The sequence below is a fragment of the Struthio camelus genome, chromosome 26, assembly GCF_040807025.1.
Source record: "Struthio camelus isolate bStrCam1 chromosome 26, bStrCam1.hap1, whole genome shotgun sequence".
Lineage (NCBI taxonomy): Eukaryota > Metazoa > Chordata > Aves > Struthioniformes > Struthionidae > Struthio > Struthio camelus.
Genome location: NC_090967.1, coordinates 6495518 through 6519441, shown reverse-complemented (window position 1 = coordinate 6519441; position 23924 = coordinate 6495518). Strand labels below are relative to the sequence as shown.

General features: G+C 70.5%; 4 protein-coding genes across 8 annotated transcripts; 1 reads left to right on the top strand and 3 right to left on the bottom strand.

Annotated features, from left to right (window-relative positions):
* The first annotated feature begins 101 nt into the window (after window positions 1–101).
* On the top strand, window positions 102–3522 carry GTPBP3 (GTP binding protein 3, mitochondrial). The gene is made up of 9 exons (XM_068919738.1): window positions 102–165; window positions 1277–1512; window positions 1654–1740; window positions 1834–2036; window positions 2153–2225; window positions 2310–2453; window positions 2543–2708; window positions 2798–3076; window positions 3162–3522. Exons 1-9 carry the CDS (start codon window positions 128–130, stop codon window positions 3391–3393), a joined length of 1458 nt encoding a protein of 485 aa, XP_068775839.1. The 5' UTR covers window positions 102–127; the 3' UTR covers window positions 3394–3522.
* A 1170-nt stretch (window positions 3523–4692) lies between these two features.
* On the bottom strand, window positions 4693–7649 carry PLVAP (plasmalemma vesicle associated protein). Its single transcript, XM_068919916.1, has 6 exons — window positions 6874–7649; window positions 6169–6265; window positions 5451–6040; window positions 5229–5367; window positions 5037–5115; window positions 4693–4956 (listed from the first exon to the last, which is right to left on the bottom strand). The coding sequence occupies exons 1-6, from the start codon at window positions 7243–7245 to the stop codon at window positions 4950–4952; spliced, it is 1284 nt and encodes a 427-aa protein (XP_068776017.1). The 5' UTR covers window positions 7246–7649; the 3' UTR covers window positions 4693–4949.
* Window positions 7650–10103: 2454 nt separating this feature from the next.
* CCDC194 (coiled-coil domain containing 194) lies at window positions 10104–13448 on the bottom strand. Of its 4 annotated transcripts, none has more exons than XM_068920218.1 (4): window positions 11452–13448; window positions 11192–11324; window positions 11031–11111; window positions 10104–10637 (listed from the first exon to the last, which is right to left on the bottom strand). In XM_068920218.1, exons 1-4 carry the CDS (start codon window positions 11849–11851, stop codon window positions 10628–10630), a joined length of 624 nt encoding a protein of 207 aa, XP_068776319.1. In that variant the 5' UTR covers window positions 11852–13448; the 3' UTR covers window positions 10104–10627. The 4 variants fall into 4 exon arrangements, with proteins under 4 accessions (XP_068776319.1, XP_068776320.1, XP_068776318.1 ...); XM_068920219.1 differs by having other exon boundaries at window positions 11046–11111; XM_068920217.1 differs by having other exon boundaries at window positions 10104–11111.
* Window positions 13449–13592: 144 nt separating this feature from the next.
* LOC138062373 (glial fibrillary acidic protein-like) lies at window positions 13593–15033 on the bottom strand. 2 transcript variants are annotated; one of them, XM_068920220.1, is made up of 4 exons: window positions 14632–15033; window positions 14387–14483; window positions 14151–14223; window positions 13593–14068 (listed from the first exon to the last, which is right to left on the bottom strand). In XM_068920220.1, exons 1-4 carry the CDS (start codon window positions 14929–14931, stop codon window positions 13918–13920), a joined length of 621 nt encoding a protein of 206 aa, XP_068776321.1. In that variant the 5' UTR covers window positions 14932–15033; the 3' UTR covers window positions 13593–13917. The 2 variants fall into 2 exon arrangements, with proteins under 2 accessions (XP_068776321.1, XP_068776322.1); XM_068920221.1 differs by having other exon boundaries at window positions 14151–14220; window positions 14632–15022.
* Window positions 15034–23924: the final 8891 nt, after the last annotated feature.

Here is a 23924-nt window from a genome sequence, read left to right as displayed (position 1 = left end):
GCTGACCAATCAGAGAGGGGGGTTTGGGGCTAAAGCCCGCCTCCCTCTGCCGCCTTGGCCAATCGGGGGGAGGGGGGGGCTGCCCGCCCTGAGGCCGCCGCTGGGGGAAGGCGTGCGCCGGAGGTTCATGGCGCTGCGGTGGGCGCTGAGCGCGGCGGGCGGCAGGTGGGGGACACCGGGGGGTGCATGGGGAGGGGAAATAGCGGGGGGCGGGCTTGCAAGGAGGGTGATGCGCCTGGGGCACCCTGGGGTGGGGGTATGCGGGGCGGTGCATGGGGAGAGGGTGCAACTGGGGCACTGTGGGGTGGCGGTGCACCTTGGGGGGGCTTGCAAGGCGAGGGGATGCACGTGGGGCACCCTGGGGTGGGTGCATCCTGGAGGGGGGCTTGCAAGGCGAGGGGATGCACGTGGGGCACCCCGGGGTGGGTGCATCCTGGAGGGGGGCTTGCAAGGGGAGGGGATGCACGTGGGGCACCCCGGGGTGGATGCATCCTGGAGGGGGGCTGCAAGGCGAGGGGATGCACGTGGGGCACCCTGGGGTGGGTGCATCCTGGAGGGGGGCTGCAAGGGGAGGGGATGCACGTGGGGCACCCCGAGGTGGGTGCATCCTGGAGGGGGGCTTGCAAGGGGAGGGGATGCACGTGGGGCACCCCGAGGTGGGTGCATCCTGGAGGGGGGCTTGCAAGGGGAGGGGATGCACGTGGGGCACCCCGGGGTGGATGCATCCTGGAGGGGGGCTTGCAAGGGGAGGGGATGCACCTGGGGTGAGGGCTACCCTGGAGTTGGGGGTGCATGGGGAGGGGATGCCCTGAGGTGGCGTATGTACCCTGAAGGGGGGGTTGCAAGAGGAGGAGATGCACCTGGGGTTGGGGGGTGCTTTGGAGTGGGGGTGCAAGGGGAGGGGATGCACCCCGAGGTGGGGATGCAACGGGAAGGGGGTGCACAGGGAGGAGGGCTGCATCCTGGAATGGGGGTGTGTGGGGAGCAGGGGGTGCAGCCTGGCATGGGGTTGTGCACAGGGAAGGGGGGCAGCTGGGGAAGGGGGTGCTCCCCTGCACCCTCCCTGCCCCCCAGGTCTCGCGGGGGTGTGCTGGGTGCACGCCTGGGTCTGGGGCTGCATAGGAAGGGGTGCACACCCCTGGGTATGTGGGGTGCACTGGGAGAGGGTGCATGGGGGGGGTGCATCCCTGCACCCCCTGACCCCCCTGTTTGGGCCGTGTGTGGGGAGGGAAGCCCCCCCCCCGGCCCCGCACTCTGGCTCCCTGTCCCTTTGCAGGAGCGCGCGGCGCCTCTGCTCCGCGGCGCGGGGCGACACCGTCTTCGCCGTGTCCTCGGGCCACGGCAAGTGCGGCGTGGCGGTGATCCGGGCCAGCGGGCCGGGCTGCCGGGCGGCCCTGCAGAGCCTCACCGGGCGCCCCGCGCTGCCGCCGCCCCGCGTCCTGGCCCTGCGGCGCATCCGCGACCCCGCCACCGCCGAGCCCTTGGACCGCGGCCTCGTCGTCTGGTTCCCAGGTGAGAGCCGGGGCTGGGCGCCAGCCCGCGGCGGGTCTCGGCGCCCGGCACGGCGGCTGGCTCCTTTGCACCGCCGCCGCAGGTTGCACGGCCGCGGCGGGTCTCACCGCTCGGTGTCCCGAGCGCCTCCGTGCTTTGCAGGGCCCCAGAGCTTCACGGGGGAGGACTGCTGCGAGCTGCACGTGCACGGCGGGCCGGCCGTGGTGAGCGGCGTGCTGCAGGCGCTGGGTAAGGCTCCGCGCGCCCGCGGGGATGACGCACCGGGCTCTGGGCTGGATGGAGCCGCAGCGGCGGCTCACGCGGCCCCGGCGCGGCTCGCAGGGCGCCTGCCCGGCCTGCGGCCCGCCGAGCCGGGCGAGTTTGCCCGGAGAGCCTTCCACAACGGCAAGCTGGACCTGACGGCGGTGGAGGGGCTGGGGGACCTCATCCAGGCGGAGACGGAGGCCCAGCGGCGGCAGGCGCTGCGGCAGATGGAGGGCGAGCTGGGGCAGCTCTACCAGCGCTGGAGCGAGACCCTCACCCAGGCAAGAGCCGCGGGGAGGCGGGTTGGGGCCGGCCGGACGCCTGGGCTCCTCCGCCGGCCCGAGCGCGGCGGGAGCGTCCCCCTCCTGCCCCGCTCAGCCCTCCTCGTGCCCCCCAGGCGCTGGCCCACCTCGAAGCCTACATCGACTTCAGCGAGGATGACAACGTGGAGGAAGAGGTGCTGTCGCGAGGTGAGGGCCGGGAGGGGGCTGGGGGCCGGGGCCGGCCCGCCCCGGCCGCCCCCAACCCCGACGCTGCCGCTCTCGCCCCCGCAGTGGCCGCGGCCGTGCGGGCGCTGGAGGAGGAGGTGGGCGCCCACCTGCGGGACGGGCGGCGCGGGGAGCTGCTGCGCGGCGGCGTCCGCGTGGTCATCGCCGGCCCCCCCAACGCGGGCAAGAGCAGCCTCCTCAACCTGCTGGGTGAGCTGGCGGGGGGGGGGGGACGCGGAGCCGACGGAGCCTCCCGGCCCCGCCGGCCTCCCCTGAGCCGCGCCGCCCTCCCCGCGCAGCCCGGCGGCCGGCAGCCATCGTGTCGCCCGCGGCGGGGACCACGCGGGACGTGGTGGAGCTGCCGCTGAACGTCGGCGGATACCCCGTGGTGCTGAGCGACACGGCCGGGCTGCGCGACGCCGCCGACCCCGTCGAGCGGGAGGGCGTGAGCCGGGCGCGCGAGAGGTGCGGGGACGGGGCGGGAGGCGGGGGCTGGCGCCGCGGCCCCCCCCCCTCCCCCCGAGGGCCGCATCCTTCCCGCGGGCTCTTCGCAGGTTGCGGCACGCCGACCTGGTGCTGGCGGTGCTGGACGCCGGCGCGGTGCCGGCGGAGCCGACGCAGCTCGGCGAAGCCCTGGGGGCCGTGCTGCCCCCCGGCGCCGCCAAGCCCTGCGTGCTGGTGCTGAACAAGGTGGACGTGGCGCCGGGCGGCGCGGGGGCCCTGGGGGCCGCCTGCGCCCGCGGGGGGCTGCCCCCCGCCGCCCTGCTCTCCTGCAAGACGGGCGAGGGTCTCGCCGGGCTGCTGGAGCTGCTGCGGCGGCAGCTGGAGCGGCTGTGAGTGCCGGGGCGGCGCGGCGGGGGGCTCGGGGCGGCGGGGGGCTCGGCGCGGGCGCTGCTGCAGGCTCCTCTCGCCGCCCAGGTGCGGGGACCCGCTGGCCGGCTCGCCCAGCCTCACGCAGAGCCGCCACGGCCACCACCTGCGCGCCTGCCGGGCCGCCCTGGCCCGCTACGGCCGGGCGGGCGGCACCGACCTGGCGCTGGCCGCCGAGGAGCTGCGGCTGGCGCGGCGGCACCTGGGCAGGATCACGGGGCACGTGGGCGCCGAGGACGTCCTGGACATCATCTTCAGGGACTTCTGCGTGGGCAAGTGACGGGGGGGCGGCCGCGTGCACGCCCGGCGCGGGCTCCCGGGGCTCTTTGCGCCGCGCTTTTATTAAAACGGCGGTGCTTTCGGCTGCTCCCGCGTCCTTCCCCGTCCTCCCCGGGGCCGGCCGGCACGCGGCGCGTTCCCCGGCCGCGGGGGGACGTTTCCTGAGCCCCGGCCTTGGAAAAAACCACCCGCTCCTGGGAGCGGCCGCGTTTCCTGGCCGGGAGCATAAACACGGAGCTGCAGTGTCTGGAAGGGGGGAAAAAACCCAGCCGGGGGGCTGCGGCGGTTGGGTGCTGCAGCGGGGGGTCCCGGCCCCGCACCCCCAGCCCGTCGCGGCGGCCGCCCGGCTGCTGCCCCGGTGCCGCTCGGCGGCCGCGGCCGGGCTCCGAAGGCCGGGGGCTCCCCGGGGACCCGTCCCGGCTCCGCTGCCGCCGCCCGGGGCTCCCAGGCTCCAGCAGCGGAAGCTCCCCTTGCTCCGCGATTATTTATAGTGGAGTGCCAGGAAATCCTCTTAACGCCGAGCGCGTCCCTGCCGTGCCCGAGCCGGGGCAGCCCGAGCCCCTCCGCCGCCCCCGGTGCCGTCCCCCCCCCCGGGCCGGGGCCGCGGCGTGGGGTGCCGCCGGCGGTGGCTGCGGCGGGCGGCCCGTGGCGGGCCGGGGTGTGCAGCCCGGCGCGCGGGGCGTCAGGAAAGGCTGTTTAAACAGGAAGGAGAGGGAAGCGCGGCAATAAATCAACGGGTGGCAGCCGGCCATTAATCACTGCGCTCGCCGCGTCCTGCACGCGCTGCTTCGTCCCCGTCCCTGCGTGCCAAGGGCCGTCCCCCCCCCCCCCCCGCTTCCCCCCCGGCTGTATTCGGGGCTGAGCCGGTGGGGATCGCTCCGGATGCTCGGCTGCTCCGGATGCTCGGCTTCCCCGGGACCGGGGGGCTCCGGGGGGCTCGGAGGCAGGTCCCCGCCGTGGCTGAGGTTCCCTGCTCCGTGCCGAGGTGGGGGGGCCGCGGCGGAGGGCCGGGGATGCTCGGCGGCCAGGGGTTTCCCGCGCGCCGTCCCACGCGCTTCCGGCGCGGGAAAGCCGGGGCCAGGGTGCGGCGGCTCGGCCGCGGGGGGCTCGGTGCTGGCGGCCGGGGGGGTCCCGGCCAGCCCCTTCTGGGAAGGGCCCCCCTCCCTCCCGGCTGGGTCGGGTTGCGGCTCAGCCTATCTCTTCCTGCAGGGTCGTCCGGCGTTTCCTGCGCGGGGGCTGCCCGCCGCGGCTGGGACGGGACGTTCCTCGCGCCCGCCGCGCCGCAGGAAGACGCGGGACGCGCCGTGCCGGGGCCCGGGGCCGTGTATTTGCGCACCGATACGCGCACCCGCGCGGGAAGGCTTGAGCGCCGCCTTGCCGGTGCCGCAGCCGGCGGGGAGGCGAGACGCGGGGGAAAAGGGGCTGACGAAGGCGAAGGGAGAGATTTGCCCTGGCCGCTGGTGGCCGGGGAGCGGGTCCGGGTGCTGGCCGTTCGCGCTGCGCCGTCCGGGCCGGTCCCGCTCCTCTCCCGTGGCTCCCGGTGCGCCGGCTCGGCCGCTAGCCGCTGCGGAGAGGGCACGGTCAGGCTGGCGGCCCCGGCCCCCCCGGTGCCACTCGGCCCCCGGCCCCGGCGCGCTGCCTCACCTGGGGTTTTTCGGCGCGGGCGCGTACTGCTCCATGATCTTCTGCACCGACCGCTGGATCTCCTCCACGTTGATTTTGCCTGGTGGGACGAGAGCAGCGGAGGCTGCCTGGGGCCGGGGCCGCGGGACGCTCGGCGTCCGCCAGCGGGACGGGGAAGGCTCCGGCCGGGGTCCCGCGCCTGCCTGCACTCACCCATGTTCCCGAAGATGCCCTGGTTGTGCAGAGCATCCGCGTTCACGTAGGTGCCCACCTTGCCGAAGGCCCCGGGCCTGCTGCCGAAGGCCGGGCTCCCCGGCACCCGCGCGCCGCTGACGTCGAAGAAGGCGTCCATCTGCGGAGGAGAGCGAGGCGGGGGGTCAGCGCTGCCCGGCGCGGCCCGGCCCGGCCCTGCCGCCCGCCGGCTGCAGCCCTGACCTTGGAGCCCATGCAGATGTTGAGCTGCTCCCTGAGGTAGGTGGCCTGGGCCGCCGCTTTGCTCTTCTCCTCCAAGTCCTTGCTGAGCTGCTCCTTCGCCGCCGCCAGCTTCTTCTTTTCCTCTTGGCTGCTCTGGAGCTGCTTCTCGGCATCCTGCAGCCGCTTGTCCAGGTCCTGCTTGTCCTGGGAGCAGTTCATCTGGCACTGGGCCACGTTCATGTTGCACACGGTCTTCCCCACGTACTTGGTGTCTCTCTCCTGCTGCCACAGGAACAGCCCCTCCGTCCTCTGCGTGAGCCAGCTGAGCTGCTCCTGGGCGCTGCCGCAGCTGTAGGGGCTCAGCAGCTCCTTGATGCGCTGCAAGGAGTAGCTGACGTCGGCCTGCAGCGACACGCACTCGCTCTTCAGCAGCTCCAGCTGGGACCTGGTGGTGCCGCAGCTGGTCTTGGTGGTGAGCAGCTCCCGCTGGCAGCCCTCGTTCTCGCGGGTGACCTTGCTGAGCGCGGCGCCCGCCTTGGCGCAGCTCTCCGCCGACTCCCTCTTGGCCAGGGCCATCTGGTCCTGCTGGCTCTGCAGCATGGCCTTCTCGGCTGCACGGGGAGGCAGAGGTCGGGGGGGCCGCCGCGCGCGCCCCGCGGGGGCCTCCCCAGCGCGGCCTGGGACCCGGCGGCCCAGGGCGCTCGCCGGGGCGGGGGGCCGGCGCGGGCCGGGTGCTTACCGTGGCAGCTGGTGTTGATGAGGCTGATGGTCATGTGGCACTCGTCCAGCTTGGTCTTCTGGTAGAAGATGATCCTCATCATCTCCTGCAGCTCATACTGGGGAGGGGGCGAAGGGGAGAGGGGGTCAGAGCGGCCCCCCCGGGGTGGGGGGGCGTCGCTTCGCTCCCGCTCGCCGGGGGTTATCCGGCGGGAGGAAGCGGAGACGGGTCCTGAGAGCCGGGAGAGCCCCCGGCCGGGGCTGGGACCCCCGCGGTGCTGAGCCCCGGCTGCGGCCGGGGGCCGGCAAGGTGGCAGTCGTGGGGCAGGGTGGGGGTCTGGCCCCCTTTCGCCACGCCACGCGGAAGGTTTTGGAGCCGAAGCGAGGCTCCAGCTCCCTGCAGCGGGAGCCGGCAGCGCCGGGAAGAGGCTCCTTTGCCGCCGGGGCGCCGGCGGAGCGGGGAGCTTGCAGCCCCTCTCCTCCCGGCCGCGGGCACCGGCCTCGGTGCAGGGATGCTCGAGCCGCCGCGGACCCCGGTCGGCCACGGCGTGGGAGCAAGGAGGGGAGACGAGGTGCAGGAGCAGGGCTTTGGCTCCAGCCGCCGGGTGCTCGGTGCCCGCGGCGGGGGACGGGCCCCGCTTGCAACCCCCCCCCCCAACACCCCGGCGTGCAGGGCTTGGCTTTGCCCCCCTCCCCTGGGAGCAGCCGGGGGCCGGGCCGGGCTCACCTTGGCGTGGGAGGGCTGGCTGCTGTTGCACTTGTCCAGCTCCCGCTGCACCTTCTGCACGAGGGCCTGCAGCCCTTGCTTCTCCTTGGTGGTGGCGTTGAGGGCCCGGGTGAGGTTGGCGTTCCTCCCGCTGAGCGTTATGATCTTGTTGTAGCGGTCCTGCATTTGCCGCTCCAGGAGCTGGAGGTGCGTGTCGGTGCCGGCGTGCGCGTTGCCGTACACCATGAAGAGCACCAACCCCAGGATGATGAGGAACTGGATGAGGGAGGTGAAGAGGAAGATGTACTTCATGTAGAAGCTGCAGTCGCGCTTGGGCACGGCCTCCTTGGCCTCCAGGCCGAACTTGGCCATGGCGTAGCTGCTCTTGTCCATGCCACGGGCGGTCTGCTGCCCGCCGGCCCGCCGCAGCCCCTTTCATTGGGGCCGCGCCGGGGTGGAGCTTGCTCCCGCCGCCTGCCCGGCCCGTGTTTATATCGCTCTATTTAATATTTCCTTCTGCTGGGCTCCTTCCTGCCTCTCCGGATGCCTCGGACCTGCCGGGTTATCACAGTGCAGCTTCTGTTTGCAGGAGGGCTATTGTTCCCGGTTGCTAACGGAGGGGGCAAAACCCAGGGCAGCGCCTCCCCCCCGGCCCCGGGATTTCTCTGCGCGTCTGCGGTGCGGCCGGGCCGGGCAGCGGCGCTGCCCCGGGACGAGCTCGCCAGCCCCGTGGGGCACGCAAGGCGACCCGAGCTCCCGCGGGGCTGCGAGCGCCAGGCGAAGCCCCCGGATCAGCCCCGGCGGTGCCCGGCTCTCGCCGCAGCCAGCCCCGGCGGCTCGCGCGTGATTTACGGGCTGCGCCGCGGCCGCCGGCGTCTCAAGGCGGCGGGGTGACGGAGGAGCATCCTGCCGCCCGCGCGCACGGGCACAGCTGTCCGCCCCGGCGTTGGGCAGGAGCCGAGCGCTCGCCCGCAGCGCGGCCGGCGCCCCCAGCCCCAGCCGTTCCCGTCCTGCGGCCCCTTCCTGCTGCGGCACAAGGGCCGGGCTGCAAAAGCCCCCGAGCAGCCCGGCCCCAACGAGGGGCCGGGGGGCACGGCAAGCTGGGCACGGCCGGGCGCGGGGCAGCAGCGGGCTGGTGAGGCTCACGGGCGCCGGGCACGGCCGCGGCCGGGGTTTGCACGGGGAGGTTGCACAGCTGCCGCTTGCACCCTGCACCGCCGCGTGCCTCCGACCCGCTTCGCGGCCAGGCGGCACGGGGCGTCCCCACGCCGGTGCCGTTTCTGCCCTCGTGCACCCTCGCCGGCGGCTGACCCGGCCGGGGAAGGACGCGGGGCGAGACCTTGGCTTCCAGGTAGGCTGGCACCGGGCCAGTGCAGGCGGCTGGGCAGCGCGGTCCGCACGGGGCCGCCGGCTGGACCTCGGGCTCGCCGAGAGGGCGCGCGGAGCCGGGGCCGCCGGAGAGCTGCAGCCGCGCTGCACTGTCCCCCGCCGGGCAAACCGCAGCCGGCGAGGGCAAGCCAGGAGCAACACCCGCTCCCTGCCCAGGCAGGGAAAGAGGGTGCTCTCAGGAGGGGGTGTCTGCAGGCGGCTGCTCGCAGGCTGTTGCACGCCGGGTGTTGCACGCTGGATGGTGCACGCAGGGGTGTTGCACCCGCTTTGCCAGGTGACCCCCCCATTTGCCCCCGCCGCTCCCAGCCGGGACGCGGCTGTTCCCGTCAGGCGGCACGGTTGCTCCGCGGAGAGGCCACCACGCACGTGTTTGCAGCCCGCGAGACGCGTGCTCTCCCCGCTGCGATTGCGGCCCCCGGCTGCTCGCGGGAGCCCTCTGCGGCTGCCACCCCGGGGCCGCCCGGCGCCCGCTGCTGCCCGGCCCCGGCTGGCGGCACGGCGGCAGGATGCCCGGCCCGGGGACGTGCCCGGGGGTGCCGAGGCGCAGGGCTGAGCGGGCGCTGACCCCGAAGCCTCAGACCTCGTTTCTGTTTCCTGCTTTCTCGCCGGGCCGAGGTCTCCGGGGACCGGTAAGTGTCTGCGGTGGTCGGGACGGTGTCAGTCCTGAAGCCGTTCTCGGCTACTGCCGTTTCCTTCCTGAGCTGCAAATAACAGGGCTGAGTCACCTCCCCGCTCCGGCGGCCCCGGCCCTGGCCGGGCTCTTGTGGCCCTGGCACGGCACGAGCTGGCCCCCGGCTCCGGCGGCGCGCGGGTCCCCAGCCGCCGGGGCAGCCCGGGCACCTCGCTTTGTCCCCTTCGCCCATTAGCTTCCCGTCCTTAACGAATCGTGCCACGGGGCCTGGCGCCGGGGAACGCACCCTGCTCGCCGCCTTTCCGAGCCGGGGCTGCCGCGGTGGCGGCCGCCGGGACGGGACGCGTTTCGCTCTTGGTGCCGGGCGGCTGCCAGGCGCCCGGCCCCACGGGGAGGTTTGCTCCCCGCCTGGGTGTCGTCGTTTCCAGCGCTTGCCTCCCGCCAGCCCGGCCTGAACCGTGGACGGGGAAGGGCAAAACCGCTTGGGCCGGGGTTTCCCGGCTGGGCGACGCGTGCGGGGTTCCCGCGCCAGCCCGGGGGGCCGGGCGGCAGGACGGAGCCCTCGGGCTTTGCAACCGGCCCGAGGATGCGCCAAGGCAGGAGGCGAAGGGCGATGCAGCGCCGGGGCCGAGCAGGCTGGGCCCCTCTGCCGCCGGCGCCGTCCGAGCCCTTGCCTCCAGCCTGGGAAGCGCTTCCAGGCACCGGGGGCCGGTTTGCCCCGGCCAGAGGCACTTTCACCTCGAAAGCCGCCTGCCAGCGGCTGCCTGGGCTCGGCGCGGCGAGGGCAGCCGCCGGGGTAACGCTCTGATGGGTTTTGCAGGTTGGAGGCCGGATGCTCGTGCTCAGACGCTCGCGGCCGGCCTGCCCTCTGCACAGGATATTGCATGGCAGCAGCAGGAAAATTTGCAGCTTTCCTGGAAACCTTCTGCGTTGGTTTGAAGTGGATCAAAGAATTTGGGAAGCGACTGGGAAACAGCAGCATCTGCTAATCCCTCTCCCCCCCCCGCCCGCTCCCCGTGCTTGGCCTGGCCCCGCCGCCCGTGCCGGCCTCGCTGGGGCTGCATCCGCTCCGCCGGTCCCGCGGGAGCCGCCGGGGCAGGCGGCAGAGCCGGTGCGCCGGGCCGGGCACGGCGCAGCGGCCTTGCGACGGCGCGGCCGAGCCAGCTGGCCGGCGCTGGGCCCGGGGACGCGCCGGGGCCGGAGCCGGCGGGCTCCTGCCCTTGGCGGCCGGTCGGCGCGGCCGTCCGAGCTCGAGGCAGCCCTGGAATTTGTTTGACTTTCTGACCTCAGGGCCGTGGGGAAAGGTTGGATTCGCGGCACATGGAAACATCCTGGTGAACAGAGCGGCCTTTATTGCACGAATGCCTTCCCGCTTGCAAAGTCTTTCCAGGTCCTGGTGCTTACTGAAAACACTGCGGTGAAGAGACGGGCAGAAAGCGGAGGATGAAAAAATAGGGCCGAGCAGGCAGGCAGCATCGGCGAAGCGGAGCAGCCGGCAGACGGGAGCATCCCTTAGCCAGCAAAGAGCCTCTCTGGTGGAGAAAAGCCTCTGCGCCGGCTCCGCAGCAGCTCCGGCGCGTTAGCTGCGCCGCTCCCGCGGGGGCAGCGGTGCCGGGCAGCCGTCGGGCTCTTCCGAAAGGCGCCGCGGGTGGGGGCCGTGCTCGGGCTGCCGCAGCCGTGCCTAGGGTGGAGGTGCCGAGCCGCCGGCGGAGCCCCGTCGCCGAGCCCCCCACCGGGCGCCGGGACCGCGGGGCTTCAACCCTTCCTGCAAGAGAGGGGAGAGCGGTGAGCGGCTCCCGGGGGGCACCGGGGCCGGCTCAGGCTGCCGACACCGGTGCCGAAGGGCTGTGGGGGTAGGGGAACATGCGTGTGGGCACGTGCACACATGTGTGGGCACGTGCACACGCGTGCAGGCACGTGCACATGTGTGCAGGCACAGGCACATGCATGCAGGGCACACGCACACGTGCAGGCACGTGCACACATGCACACTTGTGCAGGCGCGTGCACACGTGTGCAGGCACACGCACACACGCGTGGGCACATGCACACGTGTGCAGGCACACGCACACACGTGCAGGGCACATGCACACGCGCGTGGCCCCCCGCAGCGAGCAGGGCAGGGAGGCAGGAGAGGAGGCAGCGCCCGGCGCTGTACCGGCGAGGGGGGCACCTGCGCCCGGCCGGGCGGCAGCTCCGCCGCCGCTGCAGGGCTTCGACCTCGGCCGCGTAGTCCCGCCTGCGGGCAGAGCAGAGGCGCGTCGCGGGGGTCTGCCGGCCCTGCTGCCCGGTGCCGGGGGGGGGAACGGCCCTCCTTACAGGCTGGCCTGGAGCTGGCGCTGCCGGGCCTCGCAGCGCTCCCCGCGGGCCCGCAGCGCCCGCCGCTGCTCCGCCGCCTCCTCCAGCCGCCGCTGCAGCCCCAGCGCCTCCTCCTCGCCGCGCGCCAGCACCTCTGCAGGGCCAAGGGGACGGCGGGGCTGAGCCGGGCGGCCGCCCGCCCGCCGGCCCCGTGCAGCCGGGCGGGGGGATGCCCCTGGGGTCCGTCCCGTGCCCCCTCCCCGAAACCCCGCAGCCCCCACCTCGCAGCGCCGCGTTGCTGCCGGCCAGCTCGGCCCCTTCGCGCCGCAGCGCCAGCACCTCGCTCCGCAGCGCCGCGGCGTCGCTGCCCAGCGCCGCCTGGGGAAGAGGGCACGCGGCGGTGACGGGGCCGGGGCCGCGTCCCCCCGAAAGGGCGAGCAGCCCCGGGTCCCGCGGGCCGGGCGCTGCCGCCGACGGGAAGCCGGAGCGGTTTTCCAGCCCCTCCGGGCCATTGTTCGGCCGGAAGAGCGCGGGAGGGAAAGTGGGCCCCGGCTCTTCCTCCGGGCTGGAATTGCAGCAGTCTGGCCAGGCCCTTTCCCAGCTGGGTCTGCAACTAAAAATACCGCGGAGGAGAGAAACAGCAGCCCCGCAGCGGGCTCCGGCCCCTGCTGCGGTTTTCATGGAGGGTTAATTATACGTGTGCAGAGCGGCTCGGCTCGGTCGCGGCTAGGAATAGCTGTCCCGGCCGGGGCGGTGCCGGCGCTGGCTCAGCCCTGGCAGCGCTCGTGGGACCGGGGGCAGCACGATGCTTTGCCGGGAGGCGGTCATGCAGCCGCAGGGTCCCGGAGGGCCTTGGCACCCCTCGCACCCTCCCCGCAGGGCTGCTTCTCGCCGCCGGCCGCCCCGGCGCAGCTGCCCTTTGCTCTCGCCGGCGGTTGCTCGTCTGCAGCATCCTTCCCTTGGAGCTGGGGCTTCCCATGAGCCCTGTCAAAATCCCCCTGGCTCCAAACACGCAGAGGAAACATCTCCCCCCCGCCCCAGCAGGACCTACCGCGTGCTCTCGGCAGGATGCCAAGCTGGCGTTGAGCTTCTCGCCGTCGCCCCGGGCCTGGGCCAGCAGCAGCTGCAGGGCTTCCTCCCGGCGGGCGCCCTGGGCCGCCGCGCGCCGCAGCCGGCCTCGCTCCTGCTCCAGCTGGGCCACGCGGTCCCCCAGCTCCCGGCTCTCGTTGGCCGCCCGCTCCCGGCAGCCCTGCAGCTTGCGCAGCGCCTCCGAGCGCCACACCATCACCGCCACCGCCACCGTCACCGCCGCCACCAGCAGCAGCAGCGCCGCGCACAGCCCCAGCACCTTCAGGGTGGCCTTGGGCACCCCGGGGTCCATGCTCGGGGCGGGGGGGGGGGGAGAGGGGGCACGGGGATGCTCGCCTGCTCCGGCGGCTGCCGCCCGCGATGTGCCGGCCGCCCCGGCGCACGTCGCTCCCTGGGTCGCTCTAATTGCTACGTGTGGGTTTTCCTCACCAGACGCCGCTTTGGGCTGCGGTTTCTCGCAGGTCGCAGCCCGGGATAGACTGCACGTGGGAGGCAGCTCTGCCCTCCGGGCCAGCCGAGTGGCTCGCGCGGGCCGTAGCATCCGCCGGCGGTGCCGGAGGGACACGCTGCGGCGTGGGGCTGCCGGTCCCGGGTCGGCCCGCCGCGGGCCAGGAGCAAGGGCTGGCCGGCTCCGGCGGGTCGCTGGCGTGCACCGAGGCGGCTCGGGGATGCTGAGGCTGCCGCCTGCCCGTGGCGGTTCTGCAGCATCCCCGGCTGCGCGCGGAAAGGCTGCGACGAGGGGGCTTGGGGACAGGGGCAGGGACGCGGCTGCCGAGCGGGACGGCACGCTCCCTCGGCACCCCAACGGTGCCACCGCGGGCTCCGAGCAGGGAGCGCGAGGCTTGGATCCCTGGAGGGGGATTTGCAGGGGAGGCGAGGGGCTGGGCGGCCGTGCCGGGGGAGGAAGCCGGGGCCGGCGCGGGGGCACGGCAGCGCTGCAGGCAGGAAGCGCCGGCCGAGAGCTTTAGCCAAGCAGGACAAAGGTGGGAGCTTTCTCCAGCCGCCGCGCGACTGCAGCGACTGCGCCGCGCTGCCCCGCGCTGCCCTTCGGGGTGGGCGAGGGGCCGGGGACGGCAGGCTTGCAGGCGCCTGCAGGCAGCGAGCAGCAGCACGAGGCCGGACATGTCCTGACCACGCAGTATTTACAAGTGGGGAAACTGAGGCATGGCAGCTCCCCCGTGCTGGTGGGCCGGGGTGACCCAGGGGTCCCAGGGCGGTGAGGCTGGGACGTGGAGGGCACCAGGCAGGGGGACCCCCTCACCCCGGCTGTCCACGTACCCCCAGTAGGGTTGGGGCTTTGGGTCCCAAAAAGGTGCCAGAGCAGCAAAACACCTTGGGCTTTTCATGGTGTTTTATTAGCTTAAACACTACGAAACCGTGAAGCGCCTGAGACCCCTGCCTGGCCCGGCCGGGGGGTTGCAGCTGGAAGCAACCCGCGTCCCCGGGAGATGCCGGCAGCGTCGGGGGCCCGGGCGGATCTGGAGGCGCGAGCTGTCCCCGGCGCAGGTGGGCGCCGCGCGCCAGGGCAGAGGGCTGAGCGGCCCGGGGGGGCTCCCCGAGCTGCGGCCCCTCCGGACGGAGACGGTCCCCTCTCACGCCCCATCGGGGGCAACGGGTGACGGAGGATGAGCCAGGCCCTCGCCCAGGCTGCTTCGGGCTCAAAGGAAGAGCATCCCTGCGACGGCCAGCGCCAGGAGGCTGGGGTGCTCGGCCAGGCTCGAGGCTGCGAGCTGGTTCGCGCTCGACATCCTGCTCTGCAGGACCTGGAGCTGCCGCAGCAGGTTCCAGATCTGGGACTGGAGACTGCTCCTGGGGGGGGGGGGGGGGGACAAGGACAGCTGGTGACGGAGGGAGGGGACAGGGCTTGGGGGTCAGGGGACATGGGTCTCACCTGTTATTCTTGGCATCCTCCAGCTGTTGCCGGTGCTGCACCAAATCCTCCTTGAGCTTCCTGTTCTCCTCTGCTGGGAGGCGAGAGCGGCCGGGGATGAGCACGGCCCAGGGGCTGGGGATGAGCGCGCCCCAGGGGCTGGGGAGCGGGGTGGCCCGGGGTCTTTTCCCGCGCCCTGGGCGCCCCACGCTGCTCGCCCCGTCCCGCCTGCCCCACGCTCCCTGCCCGGCGCTCACCTTGCAGCGTGGCCGTCCTGGCCCCCTGCTCCGATTCCTGGCGCTGCAGGTGCTCCATTGCCTGCTCCAGGGCTCTGACGTCCCTCTGCAAGGTGCCCTGAGGGGACGTGGGCAGAGAGGGGACACGCCACTGCCGGGGGCTGCGGCTCAGACCCCGAAGCGCCCTGGCGCTAGCCGGCGAGGAGCAGCCCGGGCGTGCTCCGGCACTCTGCTCTGCCCGCGGCAGCAGCATCCCGGGCACCTACCAGGTGCTCCCTGCAGCTGTTCCAGCGCCCGCGGGCCTCCTCCAGGGACTGCTTGACGCTGCCCAGCTCCGACTGCAGCACGGCCACCTGCGCCATCACCTCGCCCCACTTGGCCCGCTGTGCCTCCTCCAGCTGGGCCAGCGTGCCGTTGCCCATGCAGCCCTGGCACTGTGCCGGCTCTTGCCCGGCGGCCGGCAGGCAGTACGCCAGGGTGAGGGCTACCACCAGAGCCATCATGGCCATCCCACCGGCCAGGGCCGCGAATTTCTTCCAGCCTCTCATCCCTTCTGGGAGATGCATAGACTTGCTCGGGCAAAAAAAAAAAAAAAATCTGCCCTCTGGGAGGGGCCTCGAGTTTTTTTGCAAAATTAGGTTGTTTCGTTTCTCCGGTAAGGGGACTTTCCAGGAAATCATGTGATTTGGGACAGCTCTGCAGCAAGTGGCTGCATGTCGGAGAGGAAGACGTCTGCCCCGGCCCTTGGTGGTGGGCAGCGGGGTCGCGCCAAGCCGGGGGGGCTGCGGGCTGCACGCGGCCCCCGGGTGCCTGCAGCCCCACCAGTGGGGCCAGTGCTGTGGCAGGGGGGACACGGCAGAGCATCCCCCAGGGCAAGTAATACCAGCGATTTGAGGTACCGGGGGATGGGGTACTCTGGCCATGGGATACCTGGGGTATGGGATACCCAGGATAGGGGGTACAGGGTACCCAGGCTATGGGGTAAGCAGGGTATGTGCTACCCCAGGGTATGGAGTATTGGGGTATGGGGCACATATGGGGCAGGGCAGGGTATGGAGTATTGGGGTATGGGGCACATATGGGGCAGGGCAGGGTATGGAGTATTGGGGTATGGGGCACATATGGGGCAGGGGGTGTCTGAAATACAAGCTACCCGGGATACAGGCTACCTAGGTTATGGGCTACATACCATATGGAGCACCCAGGCTTTGGGGTACCCAAAAGTGTGGGGTACCCCAGGGTATGGGGTAGCCAGGCTATGGGGTACCTGGAATATGGGGTACTTATGTAGGGGGGTACCCGGATATGGAGACACAGGGGTGTAGGATAGTGAGGTTATGGGGTAGCTGGGGTGTGGGGAACCGGGGTTAGGGGGTGCACAGGATCTAGAGATGCTGGGGGATAGGATAGCCAGGTTGTGGGGTAGCCGGGGTGTGGGGTACCAGGGTTATGGGGTGCACAGGGTCTAGAGATGCTGGGGGATAGGATAGCCAGGTTGTGGGGTAGCCGGGGTGTGGGGTACCAGGGTTATGGGGTGCACAGGGTCTAGAGATGCTGGGGGATAGGATAGCCAGGCTGTGGGGTAGCCGGGGTGTGGGGTACCAGGGTTAGGGGGTTCACAGGGTCTAGAGATGCTGGGGGATAGGATAGCCAGGTTGTGGGGTAGCCGGGGTGTGGGGAACTGGGGTTATGGGGTGCACAGGGTCTAGAGATGCTGGGGGATAGGATAGCCAGGCTGTGGGGTAGCCGGGGTGTGGGGAACCGGGGTTAGGGGGTGCACAGGGTCTAGAGATGCTGGGGGATAGGATAGCCAGGCTGTGGGGTAGCCGGGGTGTGGGGTACCGGGGTTATGGGGTGCACAGGATCTAGAGATGCTGGGGGATAGGATAGCCAGGCTGTGGGGTAGCTGGGGTGTGGGGTACCGGGGTTATGGGGTGCACAGGGTCTAGAGATGCTGGGGGATAGGATAGCCAGGCTGTGGGGTAGCCGGGGTGTGGGGTACCGGGGTTATGGGGTGCACAGGGTCTAGAGATGCTGGGGGATAGGATAGCCAGGCTGTGGGGTAGCCGGGGTGTGGGGTACCAGGGTTAGGGGGTGCACAGGATCTAGAGATGCTGGGGGATAGGATAGCCAGGTTGTGGGGGTAGCCGGGGTGTGGGGAACCAGGGTTAGGGGGTGCACAGGGTCTAGAGATGCTGGGGGATAGGATAGCCAGGTTATGGGGTAGCCGGGGTGTGGGGTACCAGGGTTATGGGGTGCACAGGATCTAGAGATGCTGGGGGATAGGATAGCCAGGCTGTGGGGTAGCCGGGGTGTGGGGAACCGGGGTTATGGGGTGCACAGGGTCTAGAGATGCTGGGGGATAGGATAGCCAGGCTGTGGGGTAGCCGGGGTGTGGGGAACCGGGGTTAGGGGGTGCACAGGGTCTAGAGATGCTGGGGGATAGGATAGCCAGGCTGTGGGGTAGCCGGGGTGTGGGGAACCGGGGTTAGGGGGTGCACAGGGTCTAGAGATGCTGGGGGATAGGATAGCCAGGCTGTGGGGTAGCCGGGGTGTGGGGAACCGGGGTTATGGGGTGCACAGGGTCTAGAGATGCTGGGGGATAGGATAGCCAGGCTGTGGGGTAGCCGGGGTGTGGGGAACTGGGGTTATGGGGTGCACAGGATCTAGAGATGCTGGGGGATAGGATAGCCAGGTTATGGGGTAGCCGGGGTGTGGGGTACCGGGGTTATGGGGTGCACAGGGTCTAGAGATGCTGGGGGATAGGATAGCCAGGCTGTGGGGTAGCCAGGGTGTGGGGAACCGGGGTTATGGGGTGCACAGGGTCTAGAGATGCTGGGGGATAGGATAGCCAGGCTGTGGGGTAGCCAGGGTGTGGGGAACCGGGGTTATGGGGTGCACAGGGTCTAGAGATGCTGGGGGATAGGATAGCCAGGCTGTGGGGTAGCCGGGGTGTGGGGTTACCCAGGGTAGCCGGTACCTGGAGTTTGGGGTAGCCGGGGTGTGCGGTACCCACGGCACAGGGTACCCAGGGCACGGGGTGGAGCGGCGTCGGGGCCGGCTCCCAGCCAGGGCTCGGGCCAGCACCGGGCGCGCAGCGCGGCCGGACGTCCCCTGGCAAAATACTTCTGTCTTTCAGAAGGAGGGGTTTTTTTTTTTTGGGGGGGGGGGGGAGAAGAACTGGCGAAGGAAGGCGAAAGGGCAAAATGCGGGGGACGTGCTTTGAGCGCTCCCCTCGCCGGCCCCGTCCTCGCTGCTGCGACCGGCGGCCCTCGGCGCGGCGGCGCTCGGCCTCGAGCCGCCCCGGCCCCGAGCGAGCCGACTTGGCCAGGCGCCGGAGCGCTGCCTCCCGGGCGCTGGCGCAGCCCGCAGCCACGCTCCCTGTTTGCTTCTGTTGTGGGGAAATTCAAAACTCTCTTTTTCCAGGACTTGCGCTGAAGGCCAATTTTTTTTTTTTTTTTAATACTTTTCCTGCTGACGTTTCTCAGCGCACCACGGAGAGCAGGGAAACGCCGTCCGACCAAAGTCAATAACAGCCCTTCCTTCGTTCCCTCGAAAGATCTCCAAAAACCTCAGGCAGACGGTGGGGGGGGGGGGAGCGGGGCGGGGGTCTGAGCAGAAGGGTGAAAACTCATCGCGGTGCAGGATGGGGACAGGGGACGCGGGGTGGCACCTCGCAGCTGAGGACACCGTGTCCGGGCGCCCGCGGGAACCCGGGTCCGGCCGAGGCCCAGGCTGCCGGAGCGGAGCGAGCCGTCCCGCCGAGGATGCTCTGGCCGCCGTCCCTGGTCCCGGCAATCGGAGGAAATCATCGCTCCGGGGTCCTGGCGCAGCCCCGGCCCCGGCTGCCCCCGCTGCTCGGAGTAAATCACAGCGATGCCGCGGCCGGTTGCCTGCCGCGGGCCGGCGGGGCCGGCAGCCACCGACTCACCTTTCCTCCCTCCATCTCCTAAAAATAACTGTTCCACTTGTTATTTTTATTCCGCTGGTTCATGTGATAAAAAAACCAGTGGACGAGAAATGAGAAGCACACAAAATATTTACCAAACTTCCAGTTTTGAGTCAGATTTTCAACATCTGGAGAATTAAAATGCTCTGGCAGATTCGGCAAGCTGTCATCGAAAAGGGTTTAAATATGTTGTTATTGTTATTTATGGTCTGGAACCTCGGGATGAGCGAAGGCCAAAAGTTTCAAAAATAGATCGCAAAAAAGGGGAAAGGATGTTTTTTCCAGAACCAGCTCACTTCAGTAACGTTCCTTTGAACCCTGAGATATTAAGATGCAATCCTTAAAATATATCTAAAAAGCAACTCCGAGAGGAACGGGCGCTGGGCAGGCTCGTCTCCCGAAGCCGGGCAGCGCAGCGTGCCCCCCGGCAAACAGCACCCTGGTCCCGCCGGGCTTTCGGCACGGGTCCCCGGGCCTTCCCGCGGGAGCCGGCCGCGGAGGCGAGAGGCGCTTCGCTCCCCTCGAACGGGCCGGGGTCCCGGGGGATGCATTTATTTATTTCATCCTGCTTTTCCCCTTTGCGCCCTGTCCGCCCGGGGTGCAGCGATGGGCACCCAGGAAACACCGCGGGAACCTCCTCTCCGGCCACCTCTCCTCGCCCTCCTGTTTTTCCCCAAATCTGGACTTCAAACGCTCCCTGCAACAGCAGGGGGCAAATAGCCGTATTGCTGACCCCCCCCTCCAGCTCCCGCTCCGGGGGGGGGGGTCTTGCCGCTTTGGCCGGGGGGCGGCAGGCCGGGGAAGGGTCTCGCCTCCAGCCTGCCGGCGTGCATGCAGGCTGCTGTTTGCCTCCCTCCGCGCCGGGAGCGGAGCAGCATCTCTTGGCCAGACGGCCTGGAATTCGGGAGCTGGACCCGGCGCGGGCTCCGGCATCGCGCGGAGCCGGGGAGCTGGCACCGCCCAGGCAGGCTCCGACGCCGGACCCGTCCCCGCTCCCCGGGGCGCTGGAGCCCCTTGTCCGATGCGACCCGGGGGGAGAAAGCCAGGCTGCGGGGCTGGGAGCAGCCGCGGGCAGGGCAGGATCCGGCCGGAGAGGAGCGGGGCCGGGGGCCGGGCTCCCCCGGGACGGGGCCCAAAGAGGAGCGGCGGGAGGGGGCGGAGAGGGGCCGCGGCGGCGCGATGCGGGCTGCCCCTCCGGCCGCCCCGCGGAGCTGCCTCTGCCCAGCCGCCGCACGTCTGCTTTTCCCTTTCATCCCTTGCCTGCCCATGTTCCCGTTCAGCCTGAAACGTGGGTTTCGCTCCTATTTTGGGTTGGCGTTCCGGATGGTTTCTTTTATTATTTTAATTTAGGCGCTGTCATTACATTTTCCATTATTAAATACGAAAGAAAAAAAAAAGAAAAGGACGAGCGAGCTGTTTCCCAAGTCGCTTTCCAGCTCGCGGCTGGTGCTCAGAGGAGCCTCTGTTCCCGGCCAGCCCTGGAACGTGCTCGCGGCGAGCAGCCGCCCCGGGCGCCCGCGGCCTGCAGCCCCGGTTTGGGGAAACCGGGGGAGGCACCCGGCTGCCGCCCCCGCGGCGGCGGGGTCCGGCGCTGGAGGCACCCGGTCCCGGAGCCCGGCGGGGAGCAGCAGCCGCTGAGCAAACGGGAGCCTGAGCCCCCCTTGGCCGGGGTCCCGGCCGCCCCCGGCCGCGCGGCGGCATTTAAGGACGTGCCGGTGCGCCCCGCGAGCGGGCGGCTACCGTCGTCTTCATTTATGTTGGGCTCCGGCCATCTCTAATTGCTGGCGGGGCGGGATGGGGAGCTGGTTTCTCTCTCCCTTTTCCCTTCCCCGGTTTGTTATTCAGTTTTGGACGGCGTTCGGAGGTAACGAGAAGCAGCTGGACCCGTCTGAGCACCAGCGCTGCTCCGGGCGCCCCCGGCCTGCGTTTCTCATCACGGCTGCCCCGGCGCGGCCGCTGCCCCGCTGCCGGGACGGCGCCGGCGAAACGCGGCTCCTCCGCGCCGGCCGCAGCCCCCGGCGCCCCGGCCGGTTGCAGGCAGCCTGCGGTGGCCCCCATGCCCTGGGAGGGGGCAGCGGGTTTCCCCGCCGGGTCTCTGCCACCGGGGCGCGTCGGGGCTTGGCGGCCCGACACGAGGGCCGGGACCCACCGGCCCAGCCACAGCACCCGGCAGCTCTCCGATGCAGGGTGCAAGAGGGGCAGCAGGAGGCCTGGCTGTCCGCCCCAAAACCTGAGGCTGGCAGCTCTCGCTGCGCCCCGTTTCTAGCTCAGAGACTCTTGCACCGGCCGCTGTCACCCCACCTGCCCGTCCTGGCACTCAGCCATGGGCATTGCTCCCGGCAAGGGTCCGGAAGGGGAAAGAAAAGGTGGGTTGGACCCCCAAAGCCACTGCCATGCAGGAAAGCCATCGTCCTGCAGCCCGGCGAGGGGTCCCGGGGCCAGGCGCCGGCGGCGGCGCGCTCCCGGCCTCGCTTCCCGCTGCCGGCCCCGGCAGCCCCGCCGCGGCCGCAGCCGCACGCCGCCGCTCTCTGCTAACAATTAGGAGAAGCAGAGGCAAAGCTGTCCCAGCTGGCGCTGCGCTGCATTGCAAGGTTCGGCACTGCCTGCAAGCCGGCGACCTCCAGGGAGGCCGGGGGGTTATTTTGGTACCTGCTGACGCTCCTTAGCATGAGCTCAGAGCTGCAGCATGTGGGTGGGGAGCGGGGCCGGCCGGCCGCGAGGAGCCCCGCGGGCTGCGGCCCCCAGCCCAGCCCTGGCCCCGGGCGGGTTTCCAGCCCGCCGGCCCCAGCCGCCCCGGCGCAGCCGGCTGCCGGTCCGTGCCTGCGTGCCGGAGCCGCCGCGGGAGTGCAGGAACGCGGGGCCGGGCCCCCAACCCGGCACGAGCCAGCCCGGCGGGTCCGGGGCTGCATCCCCCTCCCCGGCTCCCCACGCAACCTGCCCGCAGCGGGTCCATGTTGCCATCATCCTGCACGGGTGGCTCGGGAGCCCCCGCTGCCCCCTCGTCCCCCTGCTCTGCACCTGCTCCCTGCACCCTCCGCCGGCCAGGGTGCCGCTTCACCCTTCGGCTCTGAGTAACCGGCGGGAGCCGAAATGCAAAGCGCAATTCGGAGGGGCTGGATGGGGCCGGATGGTGGAGGGACGGGAGTATCTGGAGAGCGTCGTGCCCAGGGCCGGGGGCCTGGCAGCTGCCTCCCAGCCGGCCTCCCTTGGGGAAGGGGGGGCTTTTCCGCAGCTCTTCAGGCTTTTCCAAAGCTGTTGGTGGAAAATCAGAGCTGTGGCGAGGAGAGAGGCGCTCTCCCCGCGGAGAAGGGGCTGCGAGCCGGGGATGGGAGCAGGTTGCGCGCAGCCCTCTCCCGCGCGCGGCCCCTCCAGCTCTCTGCCGAGACGCTGCTGCTGCCCAGGAGCGGTTTGGGGTTTTCCTTCCCCGGGGCCTTCCAGCAGCCTGGTTTCCTGCTGCGAGGGCCAAGCGGTGCAGAGGCCCCGGCCGGGAGCCGCGGAGCCGGGGGGAGCTGCGGGGCTCGGGCAGGGCCTCGTGCGGGGCGGCGGGGCTGCACGGACGGTCCTGCCGGGCAGCGGGGCTGCGGGCCGGCCCGGCGAGGGCGGATGGGGCCGAGGAGCGACGGCACCGCTTTGCCCTGGGTCCTTATGGTCCCCCTCCGGCCCCCCAAGCTCTGCAGGCAAATGAGGGACGGGGAACCCGGACGCCTGGGCTCTTGCAGGGCCTCTGCCCCGTGCATCTGGCAAGGGAGGTTGGCCTAGCGGTTAGCACAAGCAGCTGCAGACTGGGATGCTCGACCAGCCACTTCTGAGTTGCTTCTTTGTGTTGTTTTTAGCCCCGTTTTCTTCCTGACATCATAAATAGCAGCAGAGCTGCAGTAGCTGCCGCTTCCATCTGCCCTGTGCTAGGAGCTGCCTCCAACCAAGCCAAACAGATGGTGGAAAACAATCCTGTCCGCTAACGTCCCCAACCCCGCGGGCTGCGATGCACGCGGTGGAGCATTCACCGCCGTTCCTCCACGAAGACCCACGGCGCCTGCGGGCCGGAGGCCAGGATGCGGCTCCGAGCAGTGGAGGCGGCTCCTGCATCCCCCAGCACCACTGAGGACATGCAGCACCCAGGGATGTGCAGCACTGGGGACATGCAGCTGCGGGGACGTGCAGCACCCAGGGATGTCCAGCACCAGGGTCATGCAGCATCCAGGGATGTGCAGCACTGGGGACATGCAGCTGCGGGGACGTGCAGCACCCAGGGATGTCCAGCACCAGGGTCATGCAGCACCCAGGGATGTGCAGCACCGGCGACATGCAGCACCCAGGGATGTGCAGCACCAGGGACATGCAGCTGCGGGGACGTGCAGCACCCAGGGATGTGCAGCACCGGGGTCGTGCAGCACCCAGGGATGTGCAGCACCAGGGACATGCAGCTGCGGGGACGTGCAGCACCCAGGGATGTGCAGCACCGGGGTCATGCAGCACCCAGGGATGTGCAGCACCAGGGACATGCAGCTGCGGGGACGTGCAGCACCCAGGGATGTGCAGCACCGGGGTCATGCAGCACCCAGGGATGTGCAGCACTGGGGACATGCAGCTGCGGGGACGTGCAGCACCCAGGGATGTCCAGCACCGGGGTCATGCAGCACCCAGGGATGTGCAGCACCGGGGACATGCAGCATCCAGGGATGTGCAGCACTGGGGACATGCAGCTGCGGGGACATGCAGCATCCAGGGATGTGCAGCACTGGGGACATGCAGCTGCGGGGACGTGCAGCACCCAGGGATGTGCAGCACCGGGGACACGCAGGACCTCCTCGTTAGCCAGCCTCATTTCCTGAGCAGAGCATCAAGGTGCCACAGCCAAAGAAACCCTCAAAGCAGAACGGGGTGTCAGGCCTGGTCACCTCCCCTGCGTGATGGGCACCGTGCCGAGGTGTCTGCTGCGGCAGAGCTGCCCTCGGGGGTGGGAGACCCGTGGCCGGCTCCTGGGGTTTCTGGGACACATGGGGGCAGATCAGGTGCTCCTTCCCATGCATTATCGTGGCATCGTCCACCCTACGTGTCCAGCCTGAGTCTTTGCTTCCAGGCTGGAGATGGAGGGGGTCAGGCTTTGGGCTTCAGCCATTGGCGCACCGAGAGGTGGCTTGGCAAACTGTTCACCTCGTGTCCCCCCGGGTGCCCCAGCCCCTTTGATCTGGCAAGTGGCAGCATCCAGCATAAGGGTAGAAAAATGCCTTGCCTTGGCCAAACCATATTTTAAAAGGGAAACAGTGTCCTGTGAGGAGAAGGGGATTTTTTTGGACCCATAAACAGCCTGTTCCATTACAGCATGCGCCAGGGAGCGGGATGGGTGGGAGGGGGCGTGGGACCACAGCCCGGCTGCCAGACGCGGGGAGCCGGCAGCCGCTGCTGGGATGCGCTCCATCCCAAGCGCTCCTCGGGGTCCGCGAGCATGGAAAGACTTTTGCAGATCTCTGCCAAAAAAAAAAAAAAAAAAAAAAAAAAAAAAGCTCAAACCACCCCCGGGTATTGCAGGGCGCCTGCCGGGACCCTCCTGTCCGTCCACCCGACGGACGCACAGACACCCAGCCCTGGGCGGGGGGAAGTCGGGTGCCC